The sequence below is a fragment of the Mustela nivalis genome (genome assembly GCF_964662115.1).
Source record: "Mustela nivalis genome assembly, chromosome: 12".
NCBI lineage: Eukaryota > Metazoa > Chordata > Mammalia > Carnivora > Mustelidae > Mustela > Mustela nivalis.
This window is the reverse complement of record NC_139031.1, coordinates 50,229,947-50,246,482: the sequence shown is the minus strand read 5'-3', so window position 1 is coordinate 50,246,482 and position 16,536 is coordinate 50,229,947. Positions and strand designations below refer to the sequence as shown.

The 16,536-nt window shown below is 35.1% G+C and overlaps 1 protein-coding gene across 8 annotated transcripts in view; it reads right to left on the bottom strand.

Moving 5' to 3' along the window:
• The window catches only part of HYCC1 (hyccin PI4KA lipid kinase complex subunit 1), a 102,560-nt gene that overhangs the window by 65,814 nt on the left and 20,210 nt on the right, over nucleotides 1-16,536 (bottom strand). For all 8 annotated transcript variants that reach the window (XR_014301343.1, XM_082693746.1, XM_082693741.1 and 5 more), the window contains 2 exons: nucleotides 13,434-13,512; nucleotides 5,680-5,781 (listed from right to left, as the gene is read on the bottom strand). Coding sequence is in view for 7 of the 8 variants with exons in the window: in XM_082693746.1 (XP_082549872.1) it covers nucleotides 5,680-5,781; nucleotides 13,434-13,484 (153 nt within the window). In the remaining variant the exon portion in view is untranslated. The remainder of the gene's footprint in view (nucleotides 1-5,679; nucleotides 5,782-13,433; nucleotides 13,513-16,536) is intronic.

Below are 16,536 nucleotides of genomic sequence, written 5' to 3'. Positions count from 1 at the left end.
TTGAATGACAATGACACAGGAAATAAAAATGGCTTTCCCTGATTGGTAATTACTGAAATATATAAATGTTTTCATTTTTTTTGAAAGCAAAACTATTCACTGCTAAGTTATTTAGCAAACTTTTGAAGGTTTACTTCTAGTGGAAGGCCAAACAGTTCAAAATAAATGCATTTGGAAGCACCTGTAAACTTTAAAATAATCTATAACTCTAAAGTGGTATTGTTATTCATACCAGCTTTTTAACTTATTAAAATAGTTAGGTTGTAAGAAGTTTCTTCCCTAATAATCCTAATTTATTTTTCTGATAAAACATGCCAGTATATACATGATTACATACAGGGTTGGAGAAATTGAAATGGGAATCATCATATTACCCTCCTGAGCTTATAATTAGGCAGCACCCCACAGTAATGTGTGTGGAATAGCTGAATAATTACAGCACCCTAGATCTAGATCTCTATTGAAATCATGATTCATTGTCCCTGGATAATCTAAACATTGCTATCATTTTATCTGACACAATCTGGAGTTATCTATAACTTTTTCCTCTCCCACCACATGCCAGCATTACCCAGTTAATAGAGGTAACTATATCATAGACACTTTTTTAAAAACAGAAAGTTAACATAAGATACTCTTATATGTAAGGATTACTTTAAAGCATTTACAATGATCACACACAAGTCATAAATATATGAAGAGATTCACGGGGTACTGATTTTCCAGAAATTTTTCAGGCTGTTTTATTTTCATATAGTTGAATGAACTAGAGTTCATTCACTTCACTAACTTAGGCAATAGATTTAAGTTAATTTACTAAACAAAATCTCTACTTCCAGTAATTGTAATGAACAGAAACTAAGATATGGTGGATGTTCTGATTTCAAATATGCTAAATATGTAAAATATACTGGGTATAATTAAAGTCAGTATTATATATACAAGGTATAGTGGAAATTATACTGTAATAAACATTGTCTAATTAATTTTTCCTATAGAAAAATTATCTAACTACTGACAGTTAAGGCATATTTTTTTCATTCCCAAAATGGTTGTCAGAGGGCATGGCAAGGGTAACAGGAAACTGGACAGCTAGAGGCAAAGTAACCCCATTCATAGATAACAAGAGATGTTTTTAAAGTAGGAATTTGAAATAACTAGGTTGGGAGTAGTAGGAAAAAAGAAAAACTGGCAGGGAAATGTTTGGCTTTCAGAGTAGAGTCTTTAAAATTTCTTTGAGGACCAATGTCAGCAATCTTGTATTGTTGTATAACAGCCCTCATCCTTAAATACCTGGGAAATCTTTGGTTAAAGCAATTTATGTAACCAAACAAAATTTGCAAAATTATGAAATCTTATGTTGAAAATTGATTCAATAGTCTGCATGAAACACAATCAACTTTAATCAAAACACCCTCAAAATATCTTACAGCCAATTTAAAATTGAAAATTAAAAGAGTTTTTGCTTTATGAAAGCAGGACCAAATGAAGACAGCTTCAAAGGGGTGGAGAAAACATTGTTAAAATGAGGTTAGATGAAATTATGCATGTCAAACCAAGAGAGAGATATACCAATATCTGTGCAGTGTTTTACAACTTGCAAAGTACTTTCAAAGGACTTGAACCTGTTCAATTCCCACACCACTGTAGGGTTGAATATCGTTATCCATACTTTCTACACAAGGAAATTGAGACAAAGGCTATCTACTATGGCCAAAATTATGCAGCTCACAAATGTTAGAACTGGAGCTAACATTTTTTGACTCCATTACAAACATACCTGAAAAATATCAGAAAAGCATAGACAAATACATAAGATGAGAAATACAGCCAGTATTTGACATATCTAACTTGAATATATTTGAGACAAGCAATAGAGCATTAGAACATGCTGTGTTAACTAGTGTTTGTATGTATTTTCTCATGGACGTATTATATTTGGTGGGTACATTTTACAGTATTATTAAGAGAGAATTGTATCTCGAGTATATTTTCAGTATTAAATGGGCTTTTTGTGGGTCTAAGAAGAACCTAGTCATCATGTACCTTTTTCCCATTCTAAAATACATTCTGGATTCTAAAGCAAGTAGGTTATAAATAAACTTTTGTAAATCCATTTGTAAGTAAGAAGTCTGTATCCTAAGAGAGATTTCTAATGGTAATAGAAATGTGGCATTAAAATGCCTTTGAATGATTAAAGCAGGGATAGAAGTTGAAAAAGAGTTTAGTTTGCATAAATTTACAAGAAAATCTCGCAAATTAATTTTTTTACTTTGAACTATTACTCAGGAGCATAGGTAGGAAAAAGATACAGAAAAGTTGGAAGGACACCACTGTTCAGGTGTCAGTACCCCCTGAATGATCTCTCCTTAGTTTGGGCTCCCTGTGCCTAGAGCACCGAAGAGATTTTATATGGCTCTTTCACAAAACAGCTGGTTTCATAACACAGTTGAGCTCTGCTAGCCTCTAATCATATGGCTGTCTTAAAGTTATAGTCAGTTAAAAGGACTAGTCAAGCAAACTGCATTGTACCCATAAACTGTCTATAATTTCTTGAACATACCACACATTTCCTATCTCAGGGTCTTTGCGTTTACTATTTCATCTCCTGGAAAACTCTTGCCCCTAATTTTATGTTTCCCCCCTTGTTCATTCAGAGCTGATTCAACCAATACCTCCAGAATCTCAACATGTACTCTCCCTACTCCACTTTATTTTTCTTCATAGTCTTATCACTAACTAACACTGTATTGTTTATTTAGGTATTTGCTTAATGTCTACCTCACCTACCAGAATACAAGTTCTAATCCAAAAGATCAAGAATTTAGTCTATTTTGTTCACTGCTACATTTCTAAGGGATTTCTGGCATATTATATGGGTTCAATAAATACTTACTAAATGAAATAAACTGAATAATGAAAAAGTACTCTTAATAAAATCCAAATAACAAATTTGCCAAACTTCAAATAACACCCAAACCATTACCCAAATTTCAAAAATGCCAAAAGACAACGGATGATATCAACATTTTAAGAATATCTCCAAATTAAAATACAAAATAAAGAGGAAAAGGTGGGTTATGATATTGAGGTAAATTATACTGTTATACTTTAGAAACGCTTCTAAGTATATTTTTAAAGATTGAGTTGTGTTTTAAGAATACAGAATACACATTATCTTTACCACATGAATCAAGATAAAAACATACAACAAACTTAACATGTAAAACCTCCTAAACTAGCACTTCTAAAAGTGTGGTCCATGGACCAAAGACTATCCACAAATGTTACCAGTGCCCAGCAATGTAAATACAGAAATTGGAAGCATTTAGAAACTTGCAGCAACTTGATATTACAACATTCAAGTAGGTGATCAGCAGACTTACTGAACAGGATATAGTATAGATCAGTTAGGGGTGGTACTTCATATATGATGTGAGTTACATGCTCATCATGTACATTATGTACACATATTGGTCTGTAACAGACTGCAATTTTTTAAAAGGCTTCTTAAAAGTTCTTCACCACAAACACTTTGAGAAATACTGGTCTGAACCATGAGAGCTGTAATCACTCTGAACAAAAGAAATGCTATGAACCTAACTAGTCTATCAGAAATTTACCTTATAAACTATATCCAAAGTAGGCTGGTTAAAACACCATTCATCACAGAATAATTTTTAAGACTTTCAAAATACTAAACAGTAAATTAGAAACAAGATTTAACTTGTTTTTAAAAATAAAGCGCATATCTATACCTATTCTTTTTGGTGAAATAATTCTCAAACATGGAAAACTTTAAAATACCTTCTACCCAAATACTTTAAAATCTAACACCCTTCAAGAAAACAAGCTTCCTACACATACGATAGAAATTGGAAAGCTTTGGGGAGAAGGAAGGGAGAGGCAAAATATGATTGCTTTATTCAGTAATTCCAGGTAAAGTTTGGGGCTTGTCAATTTCATCCCCAATCTTTTCTTCAGCTTGCAAAAGTCATGATGTACTTTATAGCATAATCAGAAGCTGGGTTTTTCCAGAATCCTTTCCAAAGCTTTGAGAAGCTTTGAGAGCTTCAGCCAAAAGGCACATAGATCTACACAGGACCGGACTAAGGGTATAAGTTATTTTACCAATGAATGATAACATTAGTGGTGTTAGAGCTACCATGTGATCTACCAAACTAAGGTACCAAAAAACCCAAAAAACAAAGAAACAAAAAAACCAACCAACCAAACAAACAAAAACTATATACCTCATATCCCTCCCCTCTACTCCACTTCTTTCCATTCTCAACAGCTCCCTCCCGGGCTATTGTCCCAGCATCTGCTGCTTTCAATTTTCTATTCTCCAATCTATCCTCCACATAGCCAACTTCCTGAAACAATAATCTGACCAACTCATGCCTTCAGTGCAAAAAAAGTCTAAACTGCTTATGAAGGAATTCAAGACCACCATGGTTACAGCCTAAACTAATCCTTCCAGCTTCAGTACCAGTCTTACTCTCTTGTTATCTATTGCATTATCCTATTCGCTTTTTTTCTAAGTACCATGCCATTTATTTTCCACAGTATTTCCAACCCTTTTCTATTTCTACTGTGAATGATGGGGTTTGTAAGCACCAAAATCTGGAGTATCGATCATTTTATCACCTTCAAACTATATTTTCTTTCTAAAAAAAAGAAAAGAAGATGGGGGTAAGAGAAAAGAAGGACAGAGAAACACCAGCTGGGCCAAACTGCTTGCCATTCCTTAAATATTTTTGCATTTTCTCAGGCCTCCATACACTAACCCAACAGTTTGGAATGTCCTCTCACCTTGCATACCTGGAATTGTGCATATCCATCTAGGCATTGCCTTGAATGTATGTATTTACTTATTTTCTCTCCCTTTCTTCTTTCAGGATAAAGACCATGTGTTACTTGTCTTTGACTTTCTATTGCCTAGCATTGAAGCTGGCTCATAATGAGCAAACAAATATTTGTTGAATTAATCAATACATATAATGGCCCTGACTTTCTAGGCTACTTCTAACAAGATGGATAGATAAACAGACACACAAAAAGATAAAGGAAGAGAAGGAACATGTTCAGAGATGGATTTAGAATATGGTAATAATTCTATTTCTTGGCCTAGGAGACGGTACAGTGAAGTTCATTTTATTATAGTTCTTTTTTGTTTACTCTACTATTTTTTTAAATCTATTTTTTATTTTCAGCATAACAGTATTCATTATTTTTGCACCACACCCAGTGCTCCATGCAATCCGTGCCCTCTATAATACCCACCACCTGGTACCCTGACCTCCCACCCCCCGCCCCTTCAAAATCCTCAGATTGTTTTTCAGAGTCCATAGTCTCTCATGGTTCACCTCTCCTTCCAGTTTCCCCCAACTCCCTTCTCCTCTCTATCTCCCCATGTCCTCCATGCTATTCGTTATGCTCCACAAATAAGTGAAACCATACTACTCTACTATTTTTTGAACATATAGTATTCTACTCTTAACCCCCCCACTACCCCATTTCTCAAATGTAATCAGATAAACAATCCATAATATATACCAAAGTTCTTTAAACATATACTTTTTCTTACTCTTTTATATATGTGTTATATTTCACAATAAAAAATTAAAAATCAACCAAATGAATGCTACTAGCACAATAAACTGTAAGAGTACTTACCTCACTTTGTGGCTCCTGGATAACTTTATACAGAGATGAAACTAAAGAACTCTTGTCTTTCAAATTTATGGCATAATTTGATAAAGATGTTTCTGGAAGTGTCTAAACAAATTTTAAGAAAAAAAAGATTTTATTTTTATGAAATATCCAGAATAATGAAACTCATAAAAAGAAAGTAGATTAATTGTTGCCAGAGACTGAGGGAGAGGACGAATTGTGGGTGACTAATAGGCATAGAGGTTTTTTTTGGTGTGATGGAATTAGATGCTGGTGTTATTTGCACAACATTGTAACTATACCAAAAACCACTATATTTTCCCTCTGAAACAATGGATTTTATGTCATGTGAATTATACCTCAACAAAAATATAATTAATTTTCTTATCATGAACAGGGATATAAATTAACATTAACATTTCATCTTTGATCACAGTCTCAGGTTAGAAGTAGGATACAAAACATGTGTAAAGCCAGAGATACATTTTTGGTAGCATTATAGAAGTTACAAATCTCATTAGTGTATTGATCCTATTTCTTAATAAACATGTTTTATAAGGATTGAATAATGTTTCAAACCTTAAGGCCACAGACCATCTATCAAAGTAACTCCTGAGTTACATTTAGTGACTATTAAGTTAGGAATTGGGGGCAAATTTGTAGACTTCTCAGAATTGGAGAAAAAGATAGCCACACTACCAGCAAACTAATTTTCCTAATGCCACTTAAAATATGGACAACTAATTACAGCTTGCCGGTACCATTCATTCAGAAAAGACACCACGACCAGAAAGGAATGGGAAGAGACAATACTCCAGTCAGATAGTTTTGGGTATAAGGAGTAGGGAAATCTGAAAACAAAACAAAACAAAACACTTCATCATAACAAATGACAAAAACCTACCTTTCTAGAGTATATCCCTTCCTTAATATCTGTCTCCAAGTCATTATTTTTTCTCATGCAAATTACTTCAATCAATCAACAAATATTAACCCTGCAGTAGATATAATGTCTCAAGATATTGCTAAGAGTCATTCCAAGATACACACTATTTCTTACATGTCCCATCTCCTAGTATTTTGTAATTTAAAACAGTTATGGTTAATGTATATAGGTGTACGTGTGCATAAACAGACTCAGAAAATTCAACAGCATATGTTTATACTAAGGATATATGATTCATTCTTATTTTACCATGAGCTCCTTAAAGGCAAGAACTATTTTATAATATCTCCATCTATGGCACTCAGAATAAGCCCTCATACTCAAACCTTTGCTGAAGGGATTCAATAGAGATGAGCAAAATGAGAAACAAACACTGCCACTGTTTACACTTCAGTAGATTCTTTAAAAATATGTCACATTTCATTTTAAGATATATAATTGAATAGATTCTTTTTTTAAGTCAATAAGATATTTTGTTTACCAGAATGGTAAGTAAATGTGAACTATCTGGAAACCTTCCACCATTCTCCAGAGTAAAAAAAAAGTTTCACTGCAAATGCTTACATAAAGAGGAGATTAGAGCATTCTTCAATATTTCAAAAGCATGTAACAAAAGATCTCCAGGCAACATTTCATTTCCGTTATTTGATCAAGAGTAACCTAATACTAGGGGAATTTATATAAAAGGGAATAACGGCCAAATAAACAACAGATTTTTAACTCCCTAAATGGAAATGAACCTGAGTTATATATATGAAATATGTGTGTGTGTGTGTGTGTGTGTGTGTCTAAATATAAAATTTAAAACTTAGTGAACTGAAATAGAAAGATTATTATAATATTACATATACTATCTAGGCTAAAACTGTAACATTCATTAAAAATGTGAATTACAGGGGTGCCTGGATGGCTAAATTGGTTAAGCATCTGCCTTCAGCTCAGGTAATGATCCCAGGGTCCTGAGATGGAGCCCCATGCTGGGCTCCCTGCTCAGCGGGAAGCCTCCTTCAATCTTTCCTCTCACTATCTGTCACTATTTCCATCTGTCTCTCTCTCACACATAAATAAATAAAATCTTTTTAAAAATGTGAATTACAATTTTCAGTTTATGTACCAATCAACCCTCATGAGGTAAAATATTTTCTGTGAAACAGCTAAAGGCAAAAGAATAGCTCTTCTCTGACAAACCTCAGAAAATACCCTAGGCCTAGGACACTATGCTGCTAAATATGAGGAAGGGTCTTTTAAAAATTAGTGCACAATTCTGTCATTATTTCATTCTGTAAATGTGGAAAAGCCATTTTTGTCTAAAGAGGAAGAAAATATAATTGCTGCGTTTATGAACAGTGCTTTGAAAAACTTAAGATCTGACAGGGCCCAATGGATTTAAATACTATTACAGCAAACCTTTATATTTTCTTGCACTGTACTAGTTCAAAGGTACCAGCCTTCTTAAAGATTATTTATTTATTTATTTATTTGACAGACAAAGATCACAAGTAAGCAGAGAGGCAGGCAGAGACAGAGGAGGAAGCAGGCTCCCCGCTGAACAGAGAGCCTGATGCGGGGTCAATCCCAGGACCCTGGGATCATGACCTGAGCTGAAAGCAGAGGCTTTAACCCACTGAGCCACCCAGGCACCCTTGTACTGGTCTTCTTAAATACCACCTAAGCTTGCTCACTTTTCAGAAGACAGAACGGGAGACAAAAAATAAATAAATAAAATAAAGTAATGGGAAATTAGTCTTGGCAAAATTTGAAGAAGACAGATGCTTCATACTAAAGTATCATTTAGCAGATGGTTTTTTAAAACTGTAAGGAGATGATATGGGTTGGGTGGAAGAGAATTAATGAAGACAGACGACGGAGAGCCAATAAATAAAACAACTCGATTCAACATTATACATAGATTAGATTTTAAGATTCAGTGATTACCAGAAAATTGAAAAAATTAGGAGTCTAGAAATCTGCTAGATAAATCTACACATAACATTAAGAAAAACACAATACAATCTGAAAGATAATACTTTACAAATACATCTTTAAAAAGATAGACTCTGAGGGGAGCCTGGGTGGCCCAGTTGGTTGAGCAGCCAGCTCTTGGTTTCAGGTCATGTCATGATCTCAGGGTCCTGGGATTAAGTCCCTCTTTCAGCCCTGCACTCTAGTGAAGTTGGCTTGAGAGGTTCTCTCTCTCCCTCTTCCTCTCTCCACCACTCCCCCCATTCATGCATGTGGGTGTACTCTCTCTCTCTCAAATGAATAAATAAATAAAATCTAGGGGCACTTGGGTGAGTTGAGCAACCAACTCTTGGTTTTCGACTCCGGTCATGATCTCAGGGTCCTACAGTCTAGCTCTCAAGGGCTCCCTGTTCAGCCAGATTCTGCTTCTCTCTTTTCCCCCTCTGCCCCTCCCCCAACTTGTGCTCACTCTGTCTCTAACATAAATAAATCCTGAAAAAAATCTTGAAAAAAAAAAAGAAACTGAACTATTAATGAAATACTAAAATAATGAAGTCTCAAGTCTAATCACTTTGTTGGTATACAAAGAGAATATTTAATGAGGGCCCATAGCTAGAGTAGGTATGAGTAGTTTTTCCAAAGGCAAAAAAAAGAAAAAAAAAATTGCACAAAACAAATTGTGTTGTCCTTGTGCATTTGTGAGCATGGGGAATATAGGGCTGGAAGTTCAGACTGTGACCACAGAACAATGTAGAACTAAAATCATCTTCACAGACCACCCACTTCACTCTTTCTGATGAGGATATTGAAACATAAAAAGTTAATGTGATTTTTCCAACATCATAAAACCATCTAGCAGAATAATAATGATTACATCAAAAGGTTTCTGAGTACCTATGTGTTTGGACTACTTCATCAATCTGATGATCTTATAGCTTTAATAGTATCATGGTTATCAAATTAAATAACCAAACAGAGGTTTCTCCACTCTTCTCTCCCTCAATCTTTCTCTCTCTCTCTATTATGTGTATATGTGTGTGTGTGTATATATATATCCAAACTTCCTTTCTTAAATATTTTAACCAAAACTTGTAACTAACATCACAAATCATCTCAAAAGACAAGACACTCTAATTTAAAAAATACTTAAAATATGTTTTCAACACTTCTCTACTTTTTATTACCTTTAATATACTGCTGATTTTGCCTGATAAGCTTAATCTCTTTATCAAACATAAACAGAGCTGAATTCAATACATATTAACAGAATTCAGAATACACTCAAAATAATTTTCAGGAACACTTACCAAATTAAACAAGGAATAGAAAGTATCTTCTCTTTAGCTACAATGTAAATTTAAAAGATTCATTATATTAAATTGATTGGAAATTGGCTAAATTTAGGGGTGTCTGTGTGGCTTGGTCAGAAAAGCGTCTGCCTTTGGCTCAGGTCATGATCCCAGTGTCCTGGCATCAAGCCCTGGGATGGGTTTCCTGCTCATCAGGAAGCCTGCTCTTCCCTCTCCTTTTTCCCCTCCCTCCAGCTCATGCTCTCTCTGTAAAATAAATAAATAAGATCTCTAAAAAAAGAAAGAAAGAAAAGAAAATTGGGTAAATTTAATCTTGGGGGAGCCAGAGGAAAATTATTTTTTTAATTCACGGGGCCCAGGATTTTACTCCCCTTCTTCCAATGGAAAAGTTTCCTTATCCTTGAATTAAACTCATAAAAATTTTGATAAAATAGTGCTACCCACATAATATATGTTATATTGCTAAAATATTATTCAGATAATACTTTATTCACATTCTAGTTTCTTTTAGTGGAAGACCGTATTTAGAATACAAGATCTGGGTGCATGGTGTACTCATTACTACCAGGGTGTCATTGTTTCTTGGCCCTCCCAGTGAATAAAGCTGGGAAATACATGGATGCCTTTATGTACAGTTTTACATGTATAAATTTATCATATACATATTTAGATCCATGAGTTCATACTGATTCTTTCAATTCTAAGCTAACACCTTAGCATTCTTTCTTCAATTTCTTCATTCCATGTTTCTAATTCTTTTCTCAGACATAGAGAAACTAACTCCCATTATCATCCTCCATGTATTTACTTATTTACTCAAAGTAACCAACCTACCAATGTAACCAGTCTGGCTGAGTCTTCTGCATGTCACCTCTGCAACCCTCTGCCCCAACTACCCACTTCCTCAAACACTAGGCATGCTGTTGCCCATACTACTTACTGCACTGCCCCCTTACCCTTCACTGCTACACTTGCTAGAGTGCTACATATCCAAGCTAGGAGAGCAAGGGAATAAACAGGAAGATAAGGGGATCAGTCATGATTTTCGATTATTTGCCTTAATAGTTGACCCTTCCCCCATCCTTAACATGCCCCCTTTCCACAACTCCCATACTAAAAAACAGCTAATGGGCTGGTTATATTTGTTTTTGCAAATTTCACTTCACTATTAAACATAAGAATGCCCTAGAAGTAGTACTCAACTCTTTTTTTTTTTTTTTTTTTTTTTGTCAGAGAGAGAGAGAGTGTGAACACAGGCAGACAGAATGGCAGGCAGAGGCAGAGGGAGAAGCAGACTCCCTGCCGAGCAAGGAGCCCGATGTGGGACTCGATCCCAGGACGCTGGGATCATGACCTGAGCCGAAGGCAGCTGCTTAACCAACTGAGCCACCCAGGCGTCCCAGTACTCAACTCTTAAACTTGACAATTTCCATCAACCTGTCAAAAAAATCATCATGCGGTATCTGGGTGGCTCAATCAGTTAAGCATCAGCTTTTGGCTCAGATCATGATTCCAGGGTCCTAGGATCAAGCCCCATGTCTGGCTCCTTGCTCAGTGGGGAGTCTGCTTCTCCCTCTGCTCCTCTCCCCTTTTGTGCTCTCTCTCTCTCTCAAATAAATAAATATATTTTTTTAAAATCATGATATAATGAACCATGTTAAACACTCCAGAAGCAAAAAAAAACTTCAAAACAACTCAAACACTTAGAAAAACAACATATGCAGAATGTTTAATCAAATTATTAAAATATGTAGAAGGCACTATACAGTGCACTTTTATAAGATTCTACATTACTTATGATGACTTAGGGGATCTGTAGAAGGATACTCAACTCATGACTATAATAACTGACAAAGTGAAAATATGCCCAGGCATTTGTCAGGATGAGATAATAATGACTGATAAGGCAAGCTGCAAAATTAACAGGAAACATTGCTTCTCTCAAGGACACACTGCAGCTTAAGTTTCATAACAACCTCTCTTTTTGAGTGATTAACTATATTCTTATTCACTGAGAAGGCTTGTTATCTAAAATCACAGGTATCAAAACCGTGGCTGTATAAACATGAATCAGTAAGAATGAAACGTCCCACTTTTGCCTGGAGGATCTAAGTCACCTTGACACAGAGAAGCAGGTTTGATTTTCAACCAAGGTACAGAGCCAGAGCTTCAGATAAGGGGTTTCTGAGCATAACATTCCACATAGATTTAATTTTGTAGTTTCCAAGACAACATGACCCTGGGTCCACTTTGAAGTCCACACCAGATTTTGACTCCATTACATACAGCTCTGCTTTGTTTTGATCAAGCCCATAAAAATATTGCTTCATTTAAATTTCATCTAAACTTCACCTTTCCTCCAAATCCCATGATTTTGTCTTTTCTTCTGTTTGGTGAAATGCTCATATAGTGCCTGTTGTAGTCTCCCTCTTTGAAACAAGCCAGTAAGTCTGACTTTTTCAAAGTCATGCTATACATTTGTCCTTGAAAGTCATGGACTGATTAGGCTGGACAAAAAAGTGACAGTTACAGCCCAAACCCTTCATTCCTATGGTTTAGGATCATGAAGTTCACATAATTATGTGTAACAAGATCTAAAGGACAAGGAGAAGGTAATTTACTGGTTAAAGAATATAATTTGAGGGATTCCTGGGTGGTTCAGTTGGTTAAGGGTTCAACTCTTGATATTGGCTGTCATGATCTCAGGGTTGTGAAACAGAGCTCCCTATCAGGCTCTGCACTGGATGTGGAGCCTGCTTAAGGTTCTCTTTCTCTCTCTCCTTCCCTTTCCCTCTGCACCACACCCCAGCAAAAAACAAACAACCAAACAAAAACAAAAAAAAACCCCACAATTTTAGCTATTATACAGAAAACTTTATAAGAAAAGAAAACAAAAGTTAGCCACCTAAAGAAGGATCCATTGGTAGAAAGGTGGGTAAATATCTTCCCATCTTCTCCCCATTGTTGATCATACCCATTCCTGTTCCCCTCCAAATTGGGAGAAACATTTTAACACTGAATCTTTGATGGTTGGAGGGGGTAACATTAACATTCAGAAACTTTAACCATTCTTTGTGAGGTTGCTATGAAAAGGAGAAAACAAACTCTTTTAACCACTTGGGAGAAAAAGGAATTACTATGTGTAAAAATTCCTTATTAAGATTTGTTGGAACATATTTCTGCTTCCATAGATACTTAGACTTTCAGTCATAAAAAATAAAAATTATAAAAACTAAAATAAAAAAATTTTTTTAGATTTTATTTATTTATTTGACAGAGAGAGATTACAAGTAGACAGAGAGGCAGGCAGAGAAAGAGAGAGAGAGAGAGAGAAGCAGGCTCCCCGCTGAGCAGAGAGCCCGATACGGGACTCGATCCCAGGACCCTGAGATCATGACCTGAGCCGAAGGCAGCGGCTTAACCCACTGAACCATCCAGGCGCCCCAGTAAAATAAAATTTTAAAAACAGCCACTGGGATTTAAATCCCAAACAAAACTTCTTTGGAATATAATTATTATACTGAAACAGTAAATATTACCTTAAACTCTGATAACCATTCCTCCACAGCCCCTTTCTCTGAAGTGAACATCTTTCCACATCTGTTCTAGACCTTCGACCTGAAAGTTAACATAAAGAAATGTTAAAATTTTGAACATATGTTAAAGTCAGATTACTATGAATAGAACTAGTCCTATAAAATTTAGTTACTTCTTATTTGTGAAATTAAAGCAGTTTAAAACATAAATTACTAGGCTCATTTCAAAACAGTGTGCATAAACAAGCATTCAAACACAAGAATTTTAATAAAAGTATAAATAACATAAGGAAATTGGTTCTGCAGTTTTCGTTCAGCTTTTAGGAATGCCAGCTGCAAAACATACTAAACACTTTCCCTTGTTTCAATGAAATAATTCCAAAATATCATGCATCTTCAGAAAATATTTTAAAATTGTAAAAATATAAAAAGACATGCTGCAAAATTGACTTTATAGGAAGCATTTAAATAATTCCATTTGCTTATATTTTGATTCTTTATAATTTCTTTAGACAAGCCACTTGGTTCCCTGAAAGCTTAATAATCATAAAATAAGAATAAAAGTGATAATATTCAAGATAATAATCATATTCAACAATAGCTATTCAGAACAGTGGGATTTAGCTAGGTAAAAATGAGGAGAAAAGGAAGCTAAAGAAAATGCAAAACAAACTTATCTCAAGCAAAACTTCTGTGAATGTACAAAGTAGTTTTCTTCACCCATCTGTATGAGAGTAGACCTAAAAACTGTTTCTTGCAGGAAAACCTTAGCTCTATCTGAATTTCCTAACCTCCTAACTCAAGCACAAATCCTTCATTAGGCTTCTTAATTTTCATCAGCCTTATAATGTAGTAGAAAGAGAGGCATAATTGCCAGAAACAGAATCCTGATTCTATTACTTATTTGTAGTACAACGTTGGGCAACTTTTTTACCTTACTTTTTTCATCTGTGAAATACAGATAGCCACAGCACCTACTTTCAAGGGGTTATTGTTAGGATTAAATTAAAAAGTGCAAATAAAAGCACTTATTTAAGTACCTGGCAATAAAGTTTTAATACTATGCAATATATTTTTTTAAGATTTTATTTATTTATTTGACAGACAAAGATCACAAGTAGGCAGAGACAGGCAGAGAGAGACAGAGAAGCAGGCACCCTGCTGAGCAGAGAGCTGGACTCAGATTGTCAGTCCTGACAACCTGAGCCAAAGGCAGAGGCTTTATCCCACTGAGCCACCTAGGCACCCAATACTATGCAATATTATTATTGAGGAATATCAACTCACATAGCCTCTGCTCAGCTGTCTACCAAAGCATACAGACATGCCTTAATAAACAACATAGGTTCTTGCCTAAGAATATAAAAAGTTTCTATTGTCTAATTCCCATTAAAAACATGGTTAAAAAAATAGAGAAAAAAACAAAACCATAGTTAAGAAAAATATGTGTACACATATACATACACAATGTGTATACATACACATTCATTCATTCATTAGGAATTGAGAGATATGCATGTTATTTTTTTAGAGCAAAAATAGCCCATTTATTTTTTAATCCAAATTTTATCCTCGGGTCAAGTCAGACTATCAAAAAATACATGTATGTACCATACTACTGATTTTATAGAACTATCCACTCGAATAAACTGGGCTTTGGAATTATGTCCCAAATGTTACCAAAAATCTTGCTAGATCACGTTACCACCTTTAAAATGCAAAAGAATAGAAAATCCACATCTTCAGTTTTCCCTACCAGGAAAAACTCTCCATTAGAGTAACTGGTTTGCTTTTACATATGGACACTGTGATTCTCATAACAGATTCTCTTTACTTTGATTCTAATAAAGTGGGAGTCACAGTTTCTGCCCTAATTCTGTACACAAAAAAAGCAGGCCTGAGTTAATCCTTTTTCTTGTTTCATATTATACTCCTACTCTTATTTTCTTTCCGCCTGGATCTACTTTTTTAAAAAATTTTTATTTATTTGAGAGAGCGCACGAGTTGGTGGGAGCAGAATTGATAAGTAGAAACAGAGGGAGAGGGACAAACAGACTCCCAGGTTAAGCGGAGTCTTATGTAGGGCTTGGTCCCAGTATCTTGAGATCATGACCTGAGCCAGTCAGGCCCTTAACCAACTAAGCCATCCACCAGGTAGATCCTGCCCCTGGATCTACTTACTTTTCTCTTGTTATATTAATATTTATTTGTGAAGCAAAATGAAGCAAAGTAAATATAAATGCAAATAAGGGTTTTAAAATATTTATCCAATGTTTATCTAGTAGGGAAGAAAATTATCACAAATAAAACCATGCTACATCAAATTACAGAAAATTGGGGGAGATAAAATTTTTACAAAAATTCAAAATAACTCCCTAGTTAAAATTGAGACTAATTTTTAGAAGGTTAAAAGTAATCAAGAGGGGGGCGCCTGGGTGGCTCAGTGGGTTAAAGCCTCTGCCTTCGGCTCAGGTCATGATCCCAGGGTCCTGGGATCAAGCCCTGCATCGGGCTCTCTGCTCAGCTGGGAGCCTGCTTCCCTTCCTCTCTCTCTGCCTGCCTCTCTGCCTACTTGTGATCTCTGTCTGTCAAATAAGTAAATAAAAAAAAAAATCATACAGAAACGTGAACATATGTTTTCTGGAAGATGTGCTTAAGAATTTCCATAGCAGCAGGTTTTGTAAATAGTTAAAAGTAGAAGCAAACCAATATTCATCAAGAGTAGAATAGATAAATTATGGTACACCGTATGTGGAGTTCTACACAACAATGATAATAATAAGATATATAATTATATATAATTATGTGTATATATATTATTATATCAAAATATAATTATATTAATATCATAATGTTGGGGAAAAGGAGGCAGAAAAATATTTTTTCCTATATTACATTTGAATACACTTCAGTAACAAGCAAAACTAATCAATTGTGTTAAAAGCTAGGATAACGGTTGCCCTTGAGGGAGTTACTTTTTGGGTTCTAGTAATGTTATGCTTCTTGATGTAGGGGCTGGTTACACAGGTATGTTCATTTGGTGGAAATTCACCAAACTCCACACTGATTCGTGCATTTTTCTGTGTGTATATTATACAATAGTAAC